At 49.7% G+C, this 26,803-nt stretch overlaps 1 protein-coding gene across 2 annotated transcripts in view; it reads right to left on the bottom strand.

The window, feature by feature from the left end:
* Positions 1 to 25,955, bottom strand: part of unc93b1 (unc-93 homolog B1, TLR signaling regulator) — a 38,871-nt gene extending 12,916 nt beyond the window's left edge. The window contains exons 1-6 of one of the 2 annotated variants that reach the window (XM_072250743.1): positions 25,711 to 25,955; positions 12,066 to 12,201; positions 10,063 to 10,216; positions 5,564 to 5,725; positions 4,617 to 4,746; positions 2,513 to 2,606 (exon numbers count right to left, since the gene is read on the bottom strand). In XM_072250743.1, coding sequence (XP_072106844.1) covers positions 2,513 to 2,606; positions 4,617 to 4,746; positions 5,564 to 5,725; positions 10,063 to 10,216; positions 12,066 to 12,189 — 664 coding nt within the window. In that variant the 5' untranslated portion in view covers positions 12,190 to 12,201; positions 25,711 to 25,955. Of the gene's footprint in view, positions 1 to 2,512; positions 2,607 to 4,616; positions 4,747 to 5,563; positions 5,726 to 10,062; positions 10,217 to 11,545; positions 11,625 to 12,065; positions 12,202 to 25,710 lie in introns of those variants that run through there. The other variant, XM_072250744.1, reaches the window with a different exon arrangement.
* Between the last annotated feature and the right edge of the window lie 848 nt (positions 25,956 to 26,803).

The raw sequence follows: 26,803 nt of genomic DNA, 5'->3' as shown, positions 1-26,803 counted from the left end.
TGGGTGAGTCTAGGACCAGAGGACACAGATAGAGTGGGTGTGGAGAGGATGTTTCCTGTGGTGGGGGAGTCTAGGACCAGAGGACACAGATAGAGTGGATGTGGAGAGGATGTTTCCTGTAGTGGGGGAGTCTAGGACCAGAGGACACAGATAGAGTGGATGTGGAGAGGATGTTTCCTATGGTGGGGGAGTCTAGGACCAGAGGACACAGATAGAGTGGATGTGGAGAGGATGTTTCCTGTAGTGGGGGAGTCTAGGACCAGAGGACACAGATAGAGTGGATGTGGAGAGGATGTTTCTTGTAGTGGGGGAGTCTAGGACCAGAGGACACAGATAGAGTGGATGTGGAGAGGATGCTTCCTATGGTGAGGGAGTCTAGGACCAGAGGACACAGATAGAGTGGATGTGGAGAGGATGTTTCCTGTGGTGGGGGAGTCTAGGACCAGAGGACACAGATAGAGTGGATGTGGAGAGGATGTTTCCTGTAGTGGGGGAGTCTAGGACCAGAGGACACAGATAGAGTGGACGTGAAGAGGATGTTTCCTATAGTGGGAGGAATCTAGGACCAGAGGACACAGATAGAGTGGATGTGGAGAGGATGTTTCCTATGGTGGGGGAGTCTCAGACCAGAGGACACAGATAGAGTGGATGTGGAGAGGATGTTTCCTGTAGTGGGGGAGTCTAGGACCAGAGGACACAGATAGAGTGGATGTGGAGAGGATGTTTCCTATAGTGGGGGGAATCTAGGACCAGAGGACACAGATAGAGTGGATGTGGAGAGGATGTTTCCTGTAGTGGGGGAGTCTAGGACCAGAGGACACAGATAGAGTGGACGTGAAGAGGATGTTTCCTATAGTGGGGGGAATCTAGGACTAGAGGACACAGATAGAGTGGATGTGGAGAGGATGTTTCCTGTAGTGGGGGAGTCTCGGACCAGAGGACACAGATAGAATGGATGTAGAGAGGATGTTTCCTACTGTGGGGGAGTCTAGGACTAGAGGACACAGATGGAGTGGATGTGGAGAGGACACAGCCTCAGAATACAGGGGTGTCCTTTTAGAACAGATATGAGGAGGTGTTTCTTCAGCCCGAGGGTGGTGAACCTGTTGCCGCAGGTGACTGTATTTGAGGTAGATGTTGATGGCTTTGCTGGCCAGAAGAAACCCTAAAACCCTCACTAATTTTTATAGATGCACCGTAGAAAGCATTCTTCTAGGGTGCACCACAACCTGGTATGGAAGTTGTCCTGTCCAAGACCGGAAGAAGCTGCAGAAGATCGTGAACACGGCCCGGCACATCACACAAACCAATCTTCTGTCCTTGGACTCACTTCACACCGCACGCTGTCGGAGCAGTGCTGCCAGGATCATCAAGGACCCGACCCACCCAGCCAACAGACTTTCCGTCCCTCTCCCCTCCGGGAGAAGGCTCAGGAGCTTGAATACTCATATGGCCAGATTTGGGAACAGCTTCTTTCCAACTGTGATAAGACTGCTGAACGGATCCCGACCCGGATCTGGGCCGTACCCTCCAAATATCCGGACCCGCCTCTCGGTTTTTATGCGCGACCTTACTTTCCATTTTTCTATTTTCCATTTATGATTTATAATTTAAATTTTTAATATTTACTATTGATTTGTAATCCAGGGAGCGTGAAGCGTAGAATCGAATATCGCTGTGATGATTGTACGCTCTAGTATCAATTGTTTGGCGACAATAAAGTATAAAGTAAAGTAATCAAGGACAGGGAACACAGAAGTCTGAACTCATTCTTGCTCTTGGATAATCCAGTCAGAGCACAAGGGAACTGCTAAATACGAGACTGTTCTCATAGGAGTAGCTACCTCGTTCGACTCTGTCGCGGTTGCCTCATTTAACTGGTCTGGACCCGTCAGAGTGTAAAGGCACAACTACACAAGGCTGGGGTGGGACAATGTTGGTTGTAGCCCTGTACAATGACCAGGGAGAAGGTGACCCAGGTAGGCCAGGTGACCTTCAGCCATTGGGATGGAGATCCAATGGTTTAATTGATGAGGAACTGTATAAAACCCGGGAGCACCAAATACGCAGGGGCGATAGTTCTCCAGCTGGCAGAGACCAACCATCGCGGATAAGGAAGACCCCACAGACACGTGGAGATGGGGACCACGAGGGACGCCTGGCCAGGGTAGCCTTCTCCTCCGGGTAATACGTCTCCTCTCCATTGACTCTTCATGGAGGGTCAGGGGTTCGAGTAGGGAGCACACAGGGAGATCCTCTTGTCAGTAAACGGAGGTTCTCTGTGCCTCACTGATCATTATCACATAGGACATAGAACAGTACAGCACAGCGCAGGCCCTTCGGCCCACAAGGGCTCATTCTTGATTGGTCAAGGCATGAAGGGGGCCGGGAGGAAGGCAGGAGATCGTTGGCACGAAACGGGTCAAATGGCCCAATTCTGCTCCTATATCTTGTGTAATTATGGTTGAACGATGCCCCCCGCCCCACCCCAGTGCCAGTAACAATTACTCACCACAGTTTTTCACGCTGAAGAGAGTGTGGTTAGCTACACAGAGGTAGCTATCCAGGAAGACTGCTGTCGGTACCTCCGCAAAGATAAAGCTCATCTGAAACAAAGAACAGCCCCGAGCGTGAGAGGGAGGCACGGAGGGGCGAGATGGAGGCGCGGAGGGGCGAGAGAATGAGGAGGAGTGACAGAACAACTTAGGGTAGAGGGACACCGTTCTCTGGAACGACTTACGGTTAGACAGGGACCCTGGGGAGTGTTGTAGAACAGAGAGACCTCGGGGTACAGGGAGACAGTTCTCTGAAAGTGGGGTCACAGATAGACCGGGACCCTGGGGAGTGTTGTAGAACAGAGAGACCCAGGGTTACAGGGACACAATTCTCTGAAAGTGGAGTCACAGGTAGACAGGGACCCTGGGGAGTGCTGTAGACCTGAGGGACCTCGGGGTACAGGGACACAGTTCTCTGAAAGTGGAGTCACAGGTAGACAGGGACCCTGGGGAGTGTTGTAGACCAGAGAGACCCAGGGGTACGGAGACACAGTTCTCTGAAGGTGGATCACAGGGAGACAGGGACCCTGGGGAGTGTTGTAGAACAGAGGAACCTCGGGGTACGGGGACACAGTTCTCTGAAAGTGGAGTCACAGGTAGACAGGGACCCTGGGGAGTGTTGTAGAACAGAGAGACCTCGGGGTACGGGGACACAGTTCTCTGAAAGTGGAGTCACAGGTAGACAGGGACCCTGGGGAGTGTTGTAGAACAGAGAGACCTCGGGGTACGGGGACACAGTTCTCTGAAAGTGGAGTCACAGGTAGACAGGGACCCTGGGGAGTGTTGTAGAACAGAGAGACCCAGGGGTACAGGGACACAGTTCTCTGAAAGTGGGGTCACAGGTAGACCGGGACCCCAGGGAGTGTTGTAGAACAGAGAGACCTCGGGGTACGGGGACACAGTTCTCTGAAAGTGGAGTCACAGGTAGACAGGAACCCTGGGGAGTGTTATAGAACAGAGAGACCCAGGGGTACGGGGACACAGTTCTCTGAAAGTGGGGTCACAGGTAGACCGGGACCCCAGGGAGTGTTGTAGAACAGAGGGACCCAGGGGTACAGGGACACAGTTCTCTGAAAGTGGCGTCACAGGTAGACAGGGACCCTGGAGAGTGTTGTAGAACAGAGAGACCCAGGGGTACGAGGACACAGTTCTCTGAAAGTGGAGTCACACAGGGACCCTGGGGAGTGTTGTAGAACAGAGGGACCTCGGGGTCCGGGGACACAGTTCTCTGAAAGTGGAGTCACAGGTAGACAGCGACCCTGGGGAGTCTTGCAGAACAGAGGGACCCAGGCCGGTGAAGAAGACGTTTGTCACGCCGGCCTTCGTCGGTCAGGGCACCGAGTACAGGAGACGGGAGGTCACGTCACAGATGTACAAGACGTCGGTGAGGCCGCACTTGGAGTACTGTGTTCGGTTTTGGTCGCCTTGCTGTGGGAGAGATGCCGTCGAGCTGGGAAGAGTGCAGAGGGAGATTTACGAGGATGTTGCAGGAGTCGAGGGAATGAGTTACGGAGAGAGGTCGGGCAGGTTGGGACTTTATTCCCTGGAGCGTAGGGGTGACCTTACAGAGGTGTGTAAAACCACGAGGGGCACTGATGGGGTGAATGCACACTGACTTTTTCCCCAGGGTCGGGGAGTCAAGAACTGGAGGGCACAGGAGAGGGGGAAAGAGATTTCATAAAGGACCAAGAGGCAATTTTTCACCCAGAGGGTGGTCCGTCTGTGGAACGAGCTGCCAGAGGAAGTGCTCGAGGCAGGTACATTAACAACACTCGGTTGGTGTGAGAAACACACTGCCTGAGTCAGTGGTGCAGGCAGATACACTAGTGAAGTTTAAGAGACTACGAGACAGGGATATGGAGGAATTTAAGGTGGGGGGTTATATGGGAGGCAGGGTTTGAGGGTCGGCACAACATTGTGGGCCGAAGGGCCTGTACTGTGCTGTACTATTCTATGTTCTATGTTCTTGACAGAGATAGAGAGAAGGTAATCTCTCTCTCCCTCTCTCTCTCTCTCTCTGTCTCTCTCCCTCTCTCTCGCAGAACTTGGAACAAAACTTACGTTAAAGAAGAAGTAGAAGACACACTGGAAAGTGATGATGTGTTTGTGACAAACACCTTTGGGTAGTTTCTTCTGTTCCTGAACGTGCTCCTCCTTGTAATTCAGATATTCGTAGTATTTCTGAGCCATCCTGCAGACATGATCAAAAATTGTCCCATCACATAGTACAGGGGTCCCCAGCTCACCATCCCATCCCACACACACACTCCTGGGTTCCCCACCCCACCGTCTGGACGGACACACACACACACACACACACATATACGCAGAGACTCCCGGGGTCACACCTCACCGTCCCGTCTCACACCCAGGATCACACATCACCTCACAGTCCTGTCGCGCACACACACTCCCGGGGTCAGACACAGAGTGAATCTCCCTCCGCACCGTCCCGTCACACACTCCCGGGGTCAGACACAGAGTGAATCTCCCTCCTCACCGTCCCATCACACACTCCCGGGGTCAGACACAGAGTGAATCTCCCTCCACCCCGTCCCATCACACATTCCCGGGGGTCAGACACCGAGTGAATCTCCCTCCACAACGCCCCGTCACACACTCCCGGGGTCAGACACAGAGTGAATCTCCCTCCGCACCGTCCCGTCACACACTCCCGAGGTCAGACATCGAGTGAATCTCCCTCCGCACCGTCCCGTCACACACTCCCGAGGTCAGACATCGAGTGAATCTCCCTCCGCACCGTCCCGTCACACACTCCCGGGGTCAGACACAGAGTGAATCTCCCTCCGCACCGTCCCATCACACACTCCCGAGGTCAGACATCGAGTGAATCTCCCTCCGCACCGTCCCATCACACACTCCCGGGGTCAGACACAGAGTGAATCTCCCTCCGCACCGTCCCATCACACACTCCCGGGGTCAGACACCGAGTGAATCTCCCTCCGCACCGTCCCGTCACAAGCTCCCGGGGATCAGTGAACATGGACCTGGTGATGTAATTGCCCACGGCCGCCCAGAGTGGGACAATCGCAGCTCCGATTGCCACGGCTGACGGGACCAGAGTGTAGTAACGCTCCCAGTAGTTGGTGGACACGAAGAGAGAGTAGATCCCCATGGCCAGGAATATCATCCACTTTGTGCCCAGGAATCTGCGGAGGGGAGCAGCAGATGGGTCAGTACAAGGGTGGGGTTGGGGGGTAGGTCTCCGACTTACCTTCCAATTTACTCCCAGCCAACCCAACCCTCCCTGGTCCAAAACTCAATCCAATACAAACCTCACTCAACACAACACCATCCATCCCAACTTTACCCCAACCAATGAACTCCTTCCCCACCCCACCCCATCCCAATTCAACTCTGACCAACCCAGCATCTGTACCAAGTCCTCTTCCCTCGCCCACAGATACATGTCCCAACAGAACCCCACCTCAACCCAACACTGTCCATCCCATAATGGGGGACAGGCAAACGGCGGATAAACTTAATAGAGCAGTGTGGTGGAAGTTCGAAAGTGTTGGCAGGTAGAAGTTGCTTGCTTGGGTGTTTTCTACTGCTGACAAGGTGCTGGGGTAGTTGCTGTTACTGAGAAGGTGCTGGAGTATTTAATGTCACTGAGGGGAAGGTGCTGGGGTATTTGCTGTTACTGAAGTGCTGGGGTATTTGCTGTTACTGAGGTGCTGGGGTATTTGCTGTTACTGAGGTGCTGGGGTATTTGCTGTTACTGAGGGAAGTCGCTTAGGAAGCTGCAAAGTCTGGTAGATATGTCACCCGGACCAGATGGACCGTCGCCCCAGTGTCCTGAAAGAGGTAACCGAAGAGATTGAGAAGCATTGGTGATGATCTTCCGGGAATCGCTGGCTTCTGGCATGGAAAATTGCAAATGTCACACCACTCTTCAAGACGAGAGGGAGGCAGAAAGGAGGAAATTATCGGCCAGTCAGTGTTGGAAGAGATATTGGAATGGATTGTGGAGGATGTGGTTTTGGGGCACTTGGAGTTGCATGATAAAACAGGCCGAAGTCAGCATGGTTTCCTCAAGGGAAAATCTTTCCTGACAAACCTATTGGAATTCTTTGAGGAGATAACAGGCAGGATGGACAAAGGAGAGTCAGTGGATGTTGTGTACTTGGCTTTTCAGAAGACCTTTTGACAAGGTGCCACACGTGAGGCTGCTGAACAAGTTAAGAGCGCACAGTATTACAGGAAAGATTGTAGGATGGATAAAGCAATCACTGATTGGCAGGAGGCAAAGAGTGGGAATAAAGGGAGCCTTTTCTGGCTGGCTGCTGGTGACTAGTGGTGTTCCACAGGGCTCTGTGTTGGGACCGATTCTTTTTTATGTTATCTGTTAGTGACCTGGGTGATGGCTTTGTGGCCAAGTGTGCAGATGATACGAAATTGGGTGGAGGGGCAGGCAGTACTGAGGAAGCGGGGATTTTGCAGAAGGTCTTCGTTTCGGAGAATGGCAATGAGGTGGCAGATAGAATACAGTGTCAGGGTCATCCGCTTTGCGTCGAAGGAATGAAGACGTAGACTATTTGCTAAATGAGAAGCGAGTTCAAAGAGCAGAGGTACAAAGGGACTTGGGAGTCCTTGTGCAGGATTCTCTAAAGGTTAAGCTCCAGACTGAGTCAGAGGTGGGAAAGGCAAGTGCAGTGTTAGCCTTCATTGTCAGAGGACTGGAATACTAAGGCAAGCATGAGATGCCAAGGGCTTAGAAAGCACTGGTGAGGCGTTTTGGGCTCCTTATCTAAGAAAGGGTGTGCTGGCATTGGACAGAGTCCAGAGGAGGTTCACGAGCATGATTCTGGAATAAAAGGTTAATATACAATGACTGTTTAATGTCTCTGGGCCATGGAGTTCAGTAGAATGAGAGGGAAACTCATTGAAACCTGTCGAATATTGAAAAGTGCAGACAACAGGAATTCTGCAGATGCTGGAATTTCAAGCAACACACATGAAAGTTGCTGGTGAACGCAGCAGGCCAGGCAGCATCTCTAGGAAGAGGTACAGTCGACGTTTCGGGCTGAGTCCCTTCGTCAGGAATATTGAAAGGCCTTGATCTGATGGATATGGAGAGGATGTTTCCTCTGGTGAGGGAGTCTAGGACCAGAGGACACAGACAGAGTGGATGTGGAAAGGATGTTTCCTATAGTGGGGGAGTCTAGGACCAGAGGACACAGAGTGGATATGGAGAGGATGTTTCCTGTTGTGGAAGAGTCTAGGACCAGAGGCATAACATGTTGAGACACATTGGGACAGGGCTGCAGTTGTACAAGGCCTTGGTGAGACCACACCTGGAGTATTGTGTGCAGTTTTGGTCCCCTAATCTGAGGAAAGACATTCTTGCCATAGAGGGAGTACAAAGAAGGTTCACCAGATTGATTCCTGTGATGGCAGGACTTTCATATGAAGAAAGACTGGATCGACTAGGCTGGAATTTAGAAGATTGAGGGGGGATCTGATTGAAACGTATTAAATCCTAAAAGGATTGGACAGGCTAGATGCAGGAAGATTGCTCCCGATGTTTGGGAAGTCCAGAATGAGGGGTCACAGTTTGAGGATAAAGAGGAAGCCTTTTAGGACGAAGATGAGGAAAAACTTCTTCACACAGAGAGTGGTGAATCTGTGGAATTCTCTGCCGCAGGAAACAGTTGAGGCCAGTTCATTGGCTATATTTAAGAGGGAGTTAGATATGGCCCTTGTGGCTACGGGGGTCAGGGGGTATGGAGGGAAGGCAGGTACAGGGTTCTCAGTTGGATGATCAGCCATGATCATACTGAATGGTGGTGCAGGCTCGAAGGGCCGAATGGCCTACTCCTGCACCTATTGTCTATGTTTCTGTGTTTCACTGCTAATGTAATGGGCTTTCTGTAGAAGCAGTGTTTGGGTCATGGTTAGAGGTAACGGGTGCCTTTGAATGTGAGCTGTCCAGTGACGGGAGTGTGTTTTTGTGCTGTGTGCCTGACACTGGGGTGATCTGGGTCTTTTGTTCGGTGGGAGATGGAGAGAGACAATGCTGGAGTGGGGCAAAGGCCTGACGAAGGCCAGGAGGGTCGGTGGAGGGAAACCTGTGAGCTCCAACGTGTGCACGTTACACTGGTTCAATAAAATGGGCCCTTTTCTTTTTGTTTTTCATTACTGACCCTTCAGTCAAATTAAGAATTATAAAGCTAAATCGTTTAATTGTATGTGGTGTACTGTCTGACACATCACGCAGCGTCCAGACAAACAGGGGGGTTTGGGGCTGGACTCACATCTCACCCGTTTGGCAAGGCCAGAGATTGTCTTCTCTCGACTCAGACTGCCAGCAGAACCCAGTTGTTACAGAGGGCACAGCCTCAGAACAGAATGCAGATGAAGAGGGATTTCTGCAGCCAGAGGGTGGGGAATTCCTACAATTGATTGCATAGAGGAGGCTGTAGAAGTCAGGCCATTGGGTGTGTTTAAGGCAGAGGTAGATAAATTCCTGATTAGCCAGGGAGTGCAGTTCTACAGGGAGAAGGCAGGAAATGGGGTCGACGAGGAAATGGATTAGCCATGATGAAAAGGCAGAACAGGTTCGATGAGCTGAATGGCTTAATTCTGCTCTTACCTCCTATGGTCTTATGATCCCAGCCTTACCCCATCCAAAAACCCCTTACCCATCCTCCCCATCCCAATTCAACCCCACCCGTAAAAAACATTATGTCCAACTGAACCCCACTCGACCCAACACGATTCCATACCAACACCCCACCCAATATGCTCTTCTCCATCACACCCAACCCAACCCTCCACACCCCAATCTAACATAGCCCAACCTAACACTATCCATCCGAACTTAACCCTACCCAATGACTCATTCCCCACCACTCCACATCCTAATCCAACACAGCCCAACCCAACATCCTATCCCCACCCCAAACCCAACCCCACCCATACAAATATATTCCAATGAAACTCCGTCCCATCCCAACAGAACTTAATACCAGCCAACCCAACCCTCCACACTCCAATCTAACATAGCCCAACCCAACACTATCCATCCTAATTTAACCCTACCCAATAACTCATTCCCCACCACTCCACATCCCAGTCCAACACAGCCCAACTCAACATCGCTAACCAACTCCACCTTCACCCAAACCCACCCCCACCCATACAAACATCCCTACTGAACTCTGCCCAACCCAACACTATCCATCCTAACTTAACCCTACCCAAAGACCCAATCCCCGCTCCTCCCCATCTCAATCCAACATGGCCTAACCCAACACCTCCAACAAATCCCCAGCCAAGCCAAAATCCAATCATAGAAATGTATCCCAAATGAACCCCAACCCAGTGCTATCCGATCCCAACCTGAACCCACCCAGTGAAACGTCCCCCAGCACTCCCCATCCCAAAGCTAACCCTGAACCACCCAACCAGCCCCATCCCCACGCACACCCCTCGCCCAGTGTTTGAAGCTGATGGTCACCGGGAGGGTGCCCAGCCCACCTACCTGATGAGGACGGGGGTGTAGAGCAGGGCCACGATGGGGGTGACGTTGATCCCCATCAGCATCTTCCTGTCGATGTCCTGCAAGCCCAGGTTGCTGTACTTGACTTCCCGGTATGTCTCGTCATAGTGCAGAATCAACTGTACCTGCAGGAGCCCTGGGCGAAAGGACACACAACATGTGGTATGGCAGTGGTCCCCAACCACAGGGCCGCGAAGCACGTGCTACCGGGTCGCGAGGAAACGATATGAGTCAGCTGCACCTTTCCTCATTCCCTGTCACGCACTGTTGAACTTGTACATAGGGTTGCCAACTGTCCCGTATTTGCCAGGACATCCCATATATCGGGATAAATTGGTTTGTCCCATACGGGACCGCCCTTGTCCCGTATTTACCCCGCTAAGGTAGAGCGTTCCTATGAAACCTTTCGTGCTGAAATGGCGTAAAGTGCAGAAGCAATTACCATTAATTTATATTGGAAAAATTTTTGAGCATTCCCAGACCCAAATAATAACCTATCAAATCATACCAAATAACACATAAAACCTAAAGTAACTGTAACATATAGTAAAAGCAGGAATGATATGATAAATACACAGCCTATATAAAGTAGAAATAATGTATGTACAGTGTAGTGGGGAAGATTTAGTCAAAACCAATTTGTAGGGGAAAAAATCGGCACGTACGCGCACGCGCACATCGCATATGCACACGTCACACATGCGCACACAGGTGCCCGCGCAAGGTTTCTTGGTCACGGTAGTCTTTCTCGGGGTAAACACAAGTATTCCACCAACACACACAAAAATTGCTGGTGAACTCAGCAGGCCAGGCAGCATCTATAGGAAGAGGTACAGTCGACGTTTCGGGCTGGGACCCTCGTCAGGATTTGACTGCTACTTTTGTCCCTTATTTGGGAGTGAGGAAGTTGGCAACTTGAACTGTAAAAGACATGTTGAGGGGAGTTTAACCCTACTTGAACACCCACCTCCCCCACCCCACCGGTCGGCCGGTCCGCAAGAATATTGTCAATATTAAACTGGTCCGCGGTGCAAAAGAGGTTGGGGACCCCTGCGGTATGGGAGAGTTTACCTTGATAGAGGGCGGGAGAACACACAACACGGGACACGGGACCACATGAGACGTACAGGGAGAGTTTACCTTGATAGAGGGCGGGAGAACACAACACAGGACACAGGACCACACGAGACGTACAGGGAGAGTTTACCTTGATAGAGGGCAGGAGAACACACAACACGGGACACAGGACCACACGAGACGTACAGGGAGAGTTTACCTTCAAAGAGGGCGGGAGAACACACAACACGGGACACAGGACCACACGAGATGTACAGGGAGAGTTTACCTTGATACAGGACGGGAGAACACCCAACACGGGACACAGACCACATGAGACGTACAGGGAGAGTTTACCTTGAGACTGTGTTTAGAGTGACCTATCTCAGGGCCCAGCCAGCGGACCTACCCAGGTAGACGGCGTAGATCAGCACACTGCCCACATTGGCACACACCCCTGCCCAGGAGACCTACCCAGGTAGACGGTGTAGATCAGCACGTTGCCCACGCTGGCACACACCCCTGCCCAGGGGACCTACCCAGGTAGACGGCGTAGATCAGCACACTGCCCACATTGGCACACACCCCTGCCCAGGAGACCTACCCAGGTAGATGGTGTAGATCAGCACGTTGCCCATGCTGGCACCCACCCCTGCCCAGGGGACCTACCCAGGTAGACGGCGTAGATCAGCACACTGCCCACGCTGGCACCCACCCCTGCCCAGCGGACCTACCCAGGTAGACGGCGTAGATCAGCACGTTGCCCACATTGGCACCCACCCCTGCCCAGGGGACCTACCCAGGTAGACGGCGTAGATCAGCACACTGCCCACACTGGCACACACCCCTGCCCAGGGGACCTACCCAGGTAGACGGCGTAGATCAGCATGTTGCCCACGCTGGCACACACCCCTGCCCAGGGGACCTACCCAGGTAGACGGCGTAGATCAGCATGTTGCCCACGCTGGCACACACCAGGTTCTTGACGACGAACAAACGCTTGCGACGGAAGTACTTCCGTTCCTCCTCCTCCTCGTTGTAATCCTGACCCATGAAGTCATCGATCTGTCGGGACAGGGAGCAGAGGGTCGCAGAGCTTAGAGACGAGCAGAAACACGGGAGCACCCCAGCAGGTCGGACAGCGCCTGAGGAGGGAGGACATTCCAAGCCGAGATCCTTCATCGGGAGAGGAACGGAAGCGGGGGAGGGGAGAGCATGCAAGCTGGCAGGTGATAGGTGAGGCCAGGTGAGGGGGTAGACAGGTGGGTTTTCAGGGGGGAAGAACGATGAATAAAGAAGGTAGGAGGAAACAGGTGGAAGATAAAGATTTTGCTGAAAATGGAGAGGGTTCAAAGCAGGTTCACGGAAATGATTCTGGGATTGAAAGGCCTGTCACACGAAGAACATTTGATGGCTCTGGACCTGTACTCTCGGGAATTTCAGTAGAGTGAGGGGCGACAACATTAAAACCTCTCGAGTGGTGAAAGGGCTCGATAGAGTGGATGTGGAGAAGATGTTTCCTATAGTGGGGGAGTCTAGGACCAGAGGACACAGATAGAGTGAATGTGGAGAGGATGTTTCCTGTAGTGGGGGAGTCTAGGACCAGAGGACACAGATAGAGTGGATGTGGAGAGGATGTTTCCTGTAGTGGGGGAGTCTAGGACCAGAGGACACAGATAGAGTGGATGTGGAGAGAATGTTTCCTATAGTGGGGGAGTCTGGGACCAGAGGACACAGATAGAGTGGATGTGGAGAGGATGTTTCCTATGGTGGGGGAGTCTAGGACCAGAGGACACAGATAAAGTGGATGTGGAGAGGATGTTTCCTGTAGTGAGGGAGTCTAGGACCAGAGGACACAGATAGAGTGGATGTGGAGAGGATGTTTCCCATTCTGGGGGAGTCTAGGAGCAGAGGACACAGATAGAGTGGATGTGGAGAGGATGTTTCCTATGGTGGGGGAGTCTAGGACCAGAGGACACAGATAGAGTGGATGTGGAGAGGATGTTTCCTATAGTGGAGAGTCTAGGACCAGAGGACACAGATAAAGTGGATGTGGAGAGGATGTTTCCTGTAGTGAGGGAGTCTAGGACCAGAGGACACAGATAGAGTGGATGTGGAGAGGATGTTTCCTATAGTGGGGGAGTCTAGGACCAGAGGACACAGCCTCAGAATAGAGAGAGGTCAATTTAGAACAGAGATTAGGAGGAATGTCTTTAGCCAGAGAGAGGAGAATCCATGGAATTCTTTGCCACAGGTGGATGTGGAGGCCAAGTCTTTACATATCGGGAAGGCAGAGGTTGACAGATCCTTGACTGGTCAGGGCATGGAGGGACACAGGGAGAAGGCAGGTGTTTGGGGCTGAGAGGAAAAATGGACCGGCCATGATGAAATGGTGGAGCAGACTCGATGGGTCGAATGGCCGAATTCTGCTCCTCTGTCTGAAACAAGAGAAAATCTGCAGATGCTGGAAATCCGGAGCAACAACACACAAATAGAGATCTAGGAGTACTTGTTCACCAGTCCCTGAAGGTGAATGAGCAGGTGCAGCAGGCAGTGAAGAAGGCTAAAGAAATGTTGGCCTTTATTACAAAGGGAATTGAGTACAAGAGCAAGGAAATCCTTTTGCATTTGTACAGGGCCCTGGTGAGACCACACCTGGAGTATTGTGTGCAGTTTTGGTCTCCAGGATTAAGGAATGACATCCTGGCTGTAGAGGAGGTGCAGCGTAGGTTCACTAGGTTAATTCCTGAGATGTCCGGACTGTCTTATGCGGAGAGGTTAGAGAGACTGGGCTTGTACACGCTTCAATTAAGGAGATTGAGGGGGGATCTGATTGAGACATATAAGATTATTAAGGGATTAGACAAGATAGAGGCAGAAAATATGTTCCAGATGCTGGGAGAGTCCAGTACCAGAGGGCATGGTTTAAGAATAAGGGGTAGGTCATTTAGGACAGAGTTGAGGAGGACCTTCTTCTCCCAGAGAGTTGTGGAGGTGTGGAACGCGTTGCCTCAGAAGGCAGTGGAGGCCAATTCTCTGGATGCTTTCAAGAAGGAGCTAGATAGATATCTTATGGACAGGGGAATCAAGGGTTATGGGGACAAGGCAGAAACCGAGTATTGATAGTAGATGATCAGCCATGATCTCAGAATGGCGGTGCAGGCTCGAAGGGCCGAATGGTCGACTTCTGCACCTATTGTCTATTGTCTATAAAATGCTGGAGGAACTCAGCAGGCCAGGCAGCATCTGTGGAAAAGAATACAATCGATGTTTCGGGCCGAGACTCCTCATCGATATGCTCCTGTATCATATGGTTTTGTGGAATGAGGAAGGAGGAATCTGACAGAAGTGAAGAGCGGACCATGGGAGAAAGGGAGAAGGGAGGGAGGAGGAAGCCAGGAGGAGGTGAAGGGCAGATGAGGGAGGGGGTTGGAAAAGAAGGAGGGAAAGGAAAGCGTTTACCGGAAAGAAAAAAATCGATGATCAAGGAGGCAACCCAGAGAGAAAATGGGACGTTGATCCCCAGCCTGACAGTGGCCTCGTCGTGGTGGGCATATCAGAATGGGAATGGAAAGTCAAACCGAAATGGGGCCCACCGGGAGATATTTTATACTTTATATTTTATTGTCGCCAAACAATTGGTACTAGAGCATACAATCATCACAGCGATATTCGATTCTGCACTTCCCGCTCCCTGGATTACAAATATTAAATATTTTAAATATCAAAAATATTAAAAACTAGTAAATATTTAAAAATCAAATTATATATTATAAATATATATATGATATATCTATGCTTCTATGATCATAAATAGAAAATAGAAAAATGGGAAGTAAGGTCGTGCAGAAAAACCGAGAGGCAGGTCCGGATATTTGGAGGGTACGGCCCAGATCCGTTCAGCAGTCTTATCACAGTTGGAAAGAAGCCGTTCCCAAATCTGGCCGTACGAGTCTTCAAGCTCCTGAGCCTTCTCCCGGAGGGAAGAGGGACGGAAAGTGTGTTGGCCGGGTGGGTCGTGTCCTTGATTAGGGTTAGATCCAGGCTTTGCAGTAGGCATCGACTTTATCGTCTCGCCCACGCACAAACGCATCCACCTCCACCAAGGCCACGACCCTACCCCCTCCCCCAGCATCAACGGCATCTCCAAAAGGCAGCGTCCAGCATCAACATCGCCCCGCCATCTCCGCGGGAGGCCTACGGATGTGCGGTGGAGAAGATCCCGACCGCGAAGGTCACCACCTGGCCGGGAACCTCCAACGCACAGGGTCGCAAGAGGGTACAAAGTGTTGGAGACCCCACCAGCTCCGTCACAGGCACAACACCCCTCCCCCCACCATCGACGACATCTTCAAGGGGCAAGATCCATCCCTGAGGGCCCGGGACATGGCCTCTTGTCGTTGCTCCCGTCGGGGAGGGGGTACAGGAGCCTGAAGGCACACACTCAGCGATTCAGGAACAGCTTCTTCCCCTCCGCCGTCCGATTTCTGAATGGACACTAAGCCCACGAACTCTACCTCAGTTCTCCCTTAAACAATTTCCTTAGTCTAGAAATTTACATAATTTTTATTATCTGTACTGCTGCCGCAAAACGACAAATTTCACAAACGAGCAAATCTGCAGACGCTAGGAATCCGAGCAATGCACACAAAATGCGGGAGGAACTCAGCAGGCTGGGCAGCATCTGCGGAAAAAAGATGTTTCGGCCTGTGACATCGACTGTACTCTTTTACCAGGTGCTACCCGGCCTGCTGAGTTCACCCGACATTTCGTGTGTGTTGCTCACAAGATGTGTTAGTGACATTGGAACAGATTCTGATTCTGAACAAAAATACTTACTTCCTCATTTGCGCAGTTACAGGGCAGCTTACAATATCCCTGCATCTAGATATTTACAAATTCGAGCTTATGTTAAGAAATATATACCTAACTTCGAAGGTTTAAACAAACATGAGGCCCTGGAGGCAATAAATAAATTTGATCCTGTTACTCGTAGTGCGGTACCCTATTTTTATCTGATCCTACGTAATGGAGCTCGGGTGAATATTGCAGATTTTAAACAGGTATGGGTGGATGAATTGGGTATAGAGCTGACAGAGGAGGCCTGGGACGAGTGTTTAAAGAGTATACATGATTGTTCGTTCAATGTCAGACACAGACCTATACAGATTAAAACAATACATAGACTCCATTATTCCAAAGGAAAGTTGCACACTTTCCACCCTAATGCTTCACCAGCTTGTAATAGATGTAAATCTGTGAACAGAAACTTGTCACATTCATTCTGGTCATGTTGTAAGCTTTAGGCATACTGGAAAAGTACTTTTTCACTGTTTCTCACTGCATGCTCACCAATCTTTGTGTGATATGGCAATTGTCCCGTATCGGACCGCAAAGCACTCCAGCGGGTGACGAAAACTGCCCAGCGGATTATCGGCACCCAATTGCCCACCATTGAGAACATCTACCGTAAACGCTGCCCGGGCAGGGTGAAAAGCATCTCACCCTAACCACGGACTTTTTACTCTCCTCCCATCCGGTAGGCGCTACAGGAGCCTCCACTCCCGCACCAGCAGGCACAGGAAGAGCTTCTTCCCTGAGGCTGTGATCCTGCTGAACCTCTCATCACAACGCTAAGCAGTATTGCACCCATATTGTACTGTCTCAGTACTTTTATATTTGTGTGCTGTAGCACTTGTTTTATTCGCAGTTATTTTGTAAATAACACTATTCTTTGCATTTCTGGTCAGATGCTAAATGCATTTCATTGGCTTTGTATCTGTACTCAGCACAATGACAATAAAGTTGAATCTAATCTAATCTCATCTTCTCTGAGGCTTTTGAGAAGCGGTGGGAACCAGACCCGCTCATAGTCATCCTTGGAGCAACAAGCTCCCTATCTTCAACCATGTTCACCCTCCCTCCCCTCCTGAATTTGATTTGACAATCAGCGCCAAGTTCCTTGGGGTGCAGATCTCGGACAATCTCACCTGGTCCAGGAACACCACTGGGATTGTGAAAGGGGCCCAGCAGAGATTGCACTTTCTGAGGAAGCTTAAGCAAGCATCACTCCCCACTAACATCTTAACCACAGTCTACAGAGGCGTGGGTGAGAGTGTGCTGACCTTTTGCATCACAACCTGCTACTCCAGCTGCAGTGCTGTCGACAAAAAAGCCTTGCAGAGGGTGGTTAGGGGAGCAGAGAAGGTTATTGGGGTCTCCCTACCTTCTGTCCAAGACCTCTTTCAGAGTCGATGCCTGCAGAAGACACGGTACATCATTAAAGACTCCTCACACCCTCTCCATGAACTGTTTGTTCTTCTGCCATCAGGCAAACGTTACAGGAGCATCAAAACTAAAACCACAAGGCTACTGAACAGCTTCCTCCCACAGGCAGTCAGACTGCTAAATAGCTGCTCCACCTGACTCTGCTTTGGACACTTTTAACTTGCACTGGATAATTATAACTTGATTTTAACTGTTGTGTGTTACTATTTACTGTTATGTTTATTATTTAGTGTTGAGTTTGTTACATTATGATTGCACTGCCCCTGAGAAACGCTGTCTCATTCTGCCCTGCAGAGCTGATGTACGGTTAGAATGACAATAAAGTTCTTTGAACCTTGAATCTGTTTTTTACTGACACGGAGTGGGAGGCCTTTATTGTGGCTCCACTCAACTTGGTCACCAACCTCACTCCAGTAAGATCTCTCATTGTCCGACGGTAATACCCTTGGTGGATTTCAAAACAGAGTTGGAGATGCCTTTCGCCGAACTGCCTGATGCCCCTTTTAAATCTCTCGCCTTTGATCATAAACCAATGCCCACTTGTTCAAGACACTCCTCCCGTGGGGGAATTGGCTTGGTGACTTGGTGAGACCAGACCTCAAGGCCTAACGTTCAGGGTCCCGTCACTGGCGCGTCTGAAGTTTGAGGCCTCGCGTTCAATGTCGGACCGAGGCCAGGGGGTCGAATCGGATGTTGAGGCCCACTGGCTGGAGCAGAGACTGCAGTCCACAGGGAAGGACTGAGTCTGAGTCGGCTGGAGGCTGGAGGCTGGAGGTCTGTCCCGGGTGGGGTGGGGTGCGGTTAAAGGACTGTGCGTGTGCGTAGGTGAAGGGGAGGAAAGAGGCTTTGTTTTTTTCTGTTGTCGCTTTGTTTCTTGCGTTGGCCAGAGGAAAATGACGATCAGCCACCATTTTGTGAACTGATCCGGTGCAACATGACGCTACTCAAGTAGGGTGACAGCTTACTGGGAGTTCAAGAGGCAAGAAAGGCAACTAAAGACATTATTAATAACACCTTTTCTGAGGTAAATTGTGGTAAATTATCATCTGGAAAACAATGAAGAGGCGAGCTGACTCGAGGGATGAGCTGTGCTGGTGGTTGTAAAGTCAGAGCGTAAAATGCCGAGACCCTCAGTCAGAGATGGTGTCGTAGGAGCAGGAGTCGACCATCTAGCCCATGGAGCCTGTTCCGCCATTCAATAAGATCATGGCTGATCTGGCCATGGACTCATCTCCACCTATCTGCCTTTTCCCCATCACCCTTAATTCCCCAATTATGCAAAAATCTACCCAACCTTGTCCTAAATATATTTACTGAGGTAACCTCCACAGCTTCATTGGACAGAGAATTCCACAGATTCACCACTCTCTGGGAAAAGCAGTTCCTCCTCATTTCCGCCTGAAATCTGCTCCCCCGAATCTTGAAGCTGTTTCCCCTAGTTCTAGTCTCACCTACCAGTGGAAACGACTTTCCCACCTCTATCATATCTCTTTCATATTTTTATATGTTTCTATAAGGTTTCCTCTCATCCTTCTGAATTTCAGTGAGTTCAGTCCCAGGCGACTCAATCTCTCCTCATAGTCTAACCCCCTCATCTCTGGAATTAACCTCCTCTGCACTGCCTCCAAAGCCAGTATATCCTTCCTCAAGTACGGAGACCAGAACTGCACACAGTACTCCAGGTGCGGCCTCACCAGTACCCTGTATAGTTGCTGCATAACCTCCCCGCTCTTAAAATTCAATTCCTTGAGCAAAGAAGGCCAACATCCCATTTGTCTCCTCGACAGCCTGCTGCACCTGCAAACCAGCCTTTTGTGATTCGTGCACAGGCACTCCCAAGTTCCTCTGCACAGCAGCATGCTGCAACCCATTTAAATAATAATCTGCTCTTCCATTTTTCCTTCCAGAGTGGATGATCTCACATTTACCAACGTTGTATTCCATCTGCCAGACCCTTACCCACTCACTTAACCTATCTATATCCCTCTGCAGACTCTCCGTATCTTCTGCACAATTTGCTTTTCCACTCAACTTAGTGTCATTATCAAACTTAAGATACACTGCACTTGGTCCCCTCTTCCACAGAGAGCCTCTGATATGTTAATCAGGCAGTTACAGGCAAAATGTGGCTTGGTTTTAAGCTGGAAGAGAGTTCAAACTGATTCAGGGACGTTGCAAGCATTTGGGTTTTGTGAAGAACCACAATCTACTCCGCGTGCATTAAGGTTACTGCAGGAACTTCCAGTGGCAGACAAAAACCTGCTTGTGAAAGTAGATGCCAAGACCATGAGGGAGGAGTTGGCTAATGTGGATTGGGAGCACAGGCTATATGGTGGGACAGCTGAGGAACAGTGGAATACTTTCAAAGAGTTTTTTCACAGTGCTCAACAAAAGTATATTCCAGTCAAGAGTAAGGACAGTAAGTGTGGGGAGAGCCAGCCTGGGGTAACTAAGGAAATAAAAGATAGTATCAAATTAAAAGCTCGTGTACAAAGTCGCAAAGAGTAGTGGGAGACTGGAGGACTGGGAAAACTTTAAAAAGCAACAAAGAACAACTAAACAAGAAATAAGGAAAGGGAAGATAGAGTACGAAAGTAAATTAGCACAAAATATAAAAACAGATAGCAAAAATTTTTATGAATATATAAAGTAGAAGAGGGTGACTAAAGTCAACATGGGTCCCTTGGAAGACGAGAAGGGGAAATTGATATTGGGTGATAAGGAAATGGCTGAGGCCTTGATCGACTATTTTGTGTCGGTCTTCACGGTGGAGGACATGTCTAATATGCCAAAGGATGATGTTATGGACGAAATGGGAGGTGAGGATCTCGATAAAATCACTGTCACTAAAGAGATAGAGATGAGCAACCTGGAGGGCCTGAAGGTAGGTAAGTCCCCTGGTCCTGATGGGATGCATCCCAGGGTGCTGAGGGAATTGGCGGAGGGTACAGTAGACGCATTAGTAATCATTTATCAAAACTCTCTAGATTCTAGGCAGGTCCTGGCAGATTGGAAGACAACAAATGTCACGCCACTTTTTAATAAAGGACGTAGGCAAAAGACAGGCAACTATAGGCCAGTTAACTTAACATCTGTAGTCGGGAAAACGCTTGAAGCTGTCATTAAGGAAGAAATAGCGAAACATTTAGAAAGGCGTGGTTCCATTAGACAGACGCAGCATGGATTCAGAAAGGGCAGATCCTGTTTGACAAACTTACTGGAGTTCTTTGAGGACATAGTGAGTGCAGTGGATAGAGGGGAACAGGTGGATGTCGTATACTTGGATTTCCAGAAGGCGTTCGATAAGGTGCCGCACAAAAGACTTATAAGATACGGATGCATGGAGTCGGAGGAAGTATATTGGCATGGATACTGGATTGTTTAACCAATAGAAGACAGAGAGTTGGTATAAATGGGTGTTTCTCCGGTTGGCAGTCAGTGGTGAGTGGGGTGCCACAGGGGTCGGTGCTGGGCCCGCAGCTGTTTACCATTTACATTGATGATTTGGAAGCGGGGACTGAGTGTAGCGAAGCAAAGTTTGCTGATGACACTAAACTGAGTGGAAAAGCAAATTGTACAGAGGATGTGGAGAGTCTGCAGAGGGATATACTGTAGGTAGGTTAAGTGAGTGGGCCAAGGTCTGGCAGATGGAATACAACGTTGGTAAATGTGAGATCATCCACTTTGGAAGGAATAATAGAAGAGCAGATTATTATTTAAATGGTGAAAGTTTGCAGCACGCTGTTGTGCAGAGGGACTTGTGAGTTCTTGTTCATGAATCGCAAAAAGTTGGCTTGCAGGTACAACAGGTTATTGAGAAGGCAAACAAAATGTTCACCTGCATTGCTAGAGGGATTGAATTGAAGAGCAGGGAGGTTATGCTGCAACTGTACAGGGTACTGGTGAGGCCGCACCTAGAGTACTGTGTGCAGTTCTGGTCTCCATAATTGAGGAAGGATATTCTGGCTTTGGAGGCAGTGCAGAGGAGGTTCACCAGGTTGGCTCCAGGGATGAAGGGGTTAACATATGAGGAGAGTTTGAGTCACCTGGGACTATACTCTCTGGAATTCAGAAGAATACGAGGGGATCTTATAGAAACATACAAAATTTTGAAAGGGATAGATAAGATAGAAGTAGGAAAGTTGTTTCCATTGGTAGGTGCGACTAGAACTAGGGGACAGGGCCTCAAGATTCAGGGGAGAAGATTTAGGACGGAGATGAGGAGAACAACAGGAATTCAGCAGATGCTGGAAATTCAAGCAACACCCATCAAAGTTGCTGGTGAACGCAGCAGGCCAGGCAACATCTCTAGGAAGAGGTACAGTCGACGTTTCAGGCCGAGACCCTTCGTCAGGACTAACTGAAGGAAGAGCGAGTAAGAGATTTGAAAGTGGGAGGGGGAGGGGGAGATCCAAAATGATAGGAGAAGACAGGAGGGGGACGGATGGAGCCAAGAGCTGGACAGGTGATTGGCAAAAGGGATATGAGAGGATCGTTGGACAGGAGGCCTAGGGAGAAAGAAAAGGGGGAGGGGGGGAAAAACCCCAGAGGATGGGCAAGGGGTATAGTCCGAGGGAGAAAAAGGAGAGAGAGAGAAAGAATGTGTGTATATAAATAAATAACGGATGGGGTACGAGGGGGAGGTGGGGCATTAGCGGAAGTTAGAGAAGTCAATGTTCATGCCATCAGGTTGGAGGCTACCCAGACGGAATATAAGGTGTTGTTCCTCCAACCTGAGTGTGGCTTCATCTTTACAGTAGAGGAGGCCGTAGATAGACATGTCAGAATGGGAATGGGATGTGGAATTAAGATGTGTGGCCACTGGGAGATCCTGCTTTCTCTGGCGGACAGAGTGTAGGCGTTCAGGAGATGAGGAGAAACTGTTTTTCCCAGAGAGTGGTGAATCTGTGGAATTCTCTGCCCAGGGAGGCAGTTGAGGCTTCCTCACTAAATATATTTAAGATACAGTTAGATAAGTTTTTACATAGTAGGGGAATTAAAGGTTATGGGGAAAAGGCAGGTAGATGGAGCTGAGTTTACGGACAGATCAGCCATGATCTTAGTGAATGGCGGGGCAGGCTCGATGGGCCGGGTGGCCTACTCCTGCTCCTATTTCTTACGTTCTTATGTACCAGCCTAGCTTTTTGGAAGGCCAAAAGGAAAGAAAATTACTGTGCTGTGGATATCTCCAGAGCCATGGCTGGTATGGAAACACCAATACTCTTGAATGGAAAATCACACAAAAAGTCGTGGATACGACCCAGTCCGTCACGGGTAAAGCCCTCCCCAGCATTGAGAACGTCTACACGGAGCGTTGTCGCAGGAAAGCAGCCTCCATCATCAGGGACCCCCACCACCCAGGACGTGCTCTCTTCTCACTGCTGACATCAGGAAGGAGGTACAGGAGCCTCAGGATCCACATCACCAGGTTCAGGGACAGTTATTACCCCCTCAACCATCAGGAAGGAGGTATAGGAGCCTCAGGACCCACACCACCAGGTTCAGGGACAGTTATTACCCCTCAACCTTCAGGAAGGAGGTACAGGAGCCTCAGAACCCACACCACCAGGTTCAGGGACAGTTATCACCCCTCAACCATCAGGCTCCTGAACCAGAGGGGATAACTTCACTCACTTCATCAGAGAAAAGTTCCCACAACCTATGGCCTCACTTTCAAGGACTCTTCATCTCACATTCTCGATATTTATTGCTTATTTATTTATTATTATTATTTATTTCTTTCTGTATTTGCACAGTTTGTTGTCTCCTGCACTCTGGCTGAACGCCCGAGTTGGTGCGTCTTTGATTGCTCCTGTTATACTGACTATTCTATAGATTTATAGAGTATGTCCACAAGGAAACGAGTATCAGGCTTGTATATAGTGATATATATGTATTTCGATAACACATTTACTTTGAACTTTGAAATTTATCCTGATTTGGAGTTTATAGCTGAGCAGGGAGGAGTGTGTTTTTAATAATTCAGTAATATTTGAGTTATATTGTAAATATGTTGTTTGTTCAAGCGTTAATTCATTACAGGTTAGACATAAAAATAAGTGATTTGCATATGCTACCACGTCATACCAATGCGCCTCACTTAAAAGTAAAAACGAGCATTTGCGATTTATCTCTGGGCCCCATTGTTTTTCTTCTAATTTGTTTAACATTTTGGAATTACAAAACAGAATACTCACTACCATACGAGACCCAGGCTTTATCCCGGGCCTGCACCCCCACACCCACCAGGCAAGGCCCAGGCTTTATCCCGGGCCTGCTCCCCCACACCCACCAGGCAAGGCCCAGGCTTTATCCCGGGCCTGCTCCCCCACACCCACCAGGCAAGGCCCAGGCTTTATCCCGGGCCTGCTCCCCCACGCCCACCAGGCAAGGCCCAGGCTTTATCCCGGGCCTGCTCCCCCACACCCACCAGGCAAGGCCCAGGCTTTATCCCGGGCCTGCTCCCCCACACCCACCAGGTGTCTGCGGATCCTGACTCACACCTAACTAAGAAGCCCACGGCCAAACAAAAGGCAGACATCCCACCCTGCAAAAGCTCGTTTCAGGGAGGTAGCACCATCAATTTGCGGGAGACTTCCGGGAGAGGTGGGATGTCTGCAATAGAGTAGTTCCTTAGCAGCTGGCCAGCTAGTTTAAATAACGTTAGCTATGCTAATGAACGAACGATGCCTGTTAAACTCAACAGACAACAGACAATAGGTGCAGGAGGAGGCCATTTGGCCCCTTCGAGCCAGCACCGCTATTCACTGTGATCCTGGCTGATCATCCACAATCAGTATCCAGTTCCTGTCTTATCCCCATAACCTTTGATTCCACTATCTTTAAGAGCTCTATCCATCTCTTTTTTGAAAGCATCCAGAGATTTGGCCTCCACAGCCTTCTGGGGCAGAGCATTCCATATATCCACCACTCCCTGGGTGAAAAAGTTTTTCAACTCCGTTCTAAATGGCCGACCCCTTATTCTTAAACTGTGGCCTCTGGTTCTGGACTCACCCATCATCGGGAACATGCTTCCTGCCTCCAGCGTGTTCAATCCCGTAATAATCTTATATGTTTCAATAAGATCCCCTCTCAGCCTCCTAAATTCCAGAGTATACAAGTCCAGTCGCTCCAATCTTTCGATATATGACAGTCCCGCGTAGGCTCACAGGGTTAATTCCCGGGAATTAACCCTGTGAGCCTATGCTGCACTCCCTCAATAGCAAGAATGTCCTTCCTCAAATTTGGAGACCAAAACTGCACACAGTACTCCAGGTGTGGTCTCACCAGGACCCTGTACAGCTGCAGAAGGACCTCTTTGCTCTTATACTCAATTCCCCTTGTTATGAAGGCCAGCATGCCATTAGCTTTCTTCACTGCCTGCTGTACCTGCATGCTTACTTTCGGTGACTGTTAAACTCACCTCAACATGTCTTTTACAGTTTTAACCCACCATGGGCGATAGAAAAGTCTCTGTTGCAAACAGTGCAGCGAGCAACACTGTCATTATTTTGACCCCTATTAGGCAGAGGTACACTTTAGTGTAGTCTGGGGTGACGTGCGTTTTATTTTTTTTTGGAACACTCTGCCATGGCGCGCTCTCTCTCTCTCTCTCTCTCTCACGCTCTCGTGGTCGCTCGTGCGCTCTCAAGCGTTCTCACTTGCTTTCGCTCTCTCTCGCTCACTTGCTCTTGCTCTCTCGTAGTCGCTCTCATGCTCCGTCTTGCTTTCTCTTGCTTGCTCTCAAAAAAGTTCATTTCCGTGATATTGTATATAATTTGCGGGCATCAGGGAGCCACTATTAATATGCGGGAGACTCCCGGAACTTCCGGGAGCGGTGGGATGTCTGAAAAGGTGTATTTTTTCCATCATTCCACCCACCGCCCCCCCCCCCCACCACCACCACCTCCAACTTAAAGGAGAGGCCCAGGTTTCATGTCTGGCCTACTCCCATCCCACCAGGCTGATAAATTTGTAACTCCAGAAACTAGTCGAAAGAGAAACAAAGGAAGCCCAGGGGATAAACGCATGTACAGTCGGCCCTCCGTATCCGCTGGGGCTTGGTTCCGGGACCCCCCCCCACCTCCCTGCGGATACCAAATTCTGCGGATGCTCAAGTCCCATATATAAAATAGTGTTGTATTTGCATATAACCTACTCAGATCCTCCCGTATACTTTAAGTCATCTCTAGATTACTTATAATACCCAATACAATATAAATGCTTCGTAAATAGTTGTTATACGGTATTGTTGAGGGAAGAATGACAAGGAAAAAAAGTCTGTACCCTGTCAGTACAGACGTAACCATCGTAGCTCTTCCGGGAACGCTGATGAATGCCGACCCTCCCCCGTGATCTTTAACTTCCTGAGGCTTTACGTAGCTGGCCAGCCATCCCTTTACTGGCCTTAAACCGCTTCCCCTCGCTCACAACGCGAGCAGCGAACGAACGAGATGCGAGGCGAACAATGCTGAAACAACGGGTGCTGGAGAGAGAACTCCCGGGGTTTTTTTTCCCGATCCCGATCCGCGGATGCGGAACCCGCGTGCACGGAGGGCTGACTGTACTTTGTTTTCACTTCCGAGAGGCACGCCCACCTCCTCCAGCGTGATCCACCTCCTTTTACATACAACTCTAATGAATTCCATGAACAAAGAACCCAAATCAGAATCCGGTTTATTATCACCAGCGTGTGACGTAATATTTGTTAACTTAGCCTCAGCAGTTCAATACAATACATAATGTAGCAAAGAGAGAGAGAAAAATAAACAAGCAAATCAATTATGTATATTGACTAGATTTAAAAAATGCGCAAAAACAGAAATACTGTGTATTTTTTTAAAAAAGTGAGGTAGTGTCCAAAGATTCAATGTTCATTCAGGAATCGGATGGCGGAGGGGAAGAAGCTGTTCCTGAATCGCTGAGTGTGTGCCTTCAGGCTTCTGTACCTCCTGCCTGATGGTATCAGTGAGAAAAGGGATATGCCCTGGGTGTCTAATAATGGACGCTACCTTTCTGAGACACCGCTCCCTGAATATGCCCTGGGTACTTTGTAGGCTGGTGCCCAGGATGGAGCTGACTAGATTTACAACCCTCTGCAGCTTCTTTCGGTCCTGTACAGTACCAGACAGTGATGCAGCCTGTCAGAATGCTCCCCACGGTACAACTATCGAAGTTTCTGAGGATATTTGTTGACATAGAACATAGAAGAACATAGAATAGTACAGCGCAGTACAGGCCCTTCAGCCCACAATGTTGTACCGACCCTCAAACCCTGCCTCCCATATAAGCCCCCACCTTAGATTCCTCCATATACCTGTCTTAAACTTCACTAGTGTATCTGCCTCCACCACTGACTCAGGCAGTGCATTCCACGCAC

Source organism: Mobula birostris, unplaced genomic scaffold (assembly GCF_030028105.1).
Source record: "Mobula birostris isolate sMobBir1 unplaced genomic scaffold, sMobBir1.hap1 scaffold_613, whole genome shotgun sequence".
Classification (NCBI taxonomy): Eukaryota; Metazoa; Chordata; class Chondrichthyes; order Myliobatiformes; family Myliobatidae; genus Mobula; species Mobula birostris.
The sequence above is the reverse complement of the archived record's forward strand: the minus strand, read 5'-3'. Positions and strand labels throughout refer to the sequence as shown.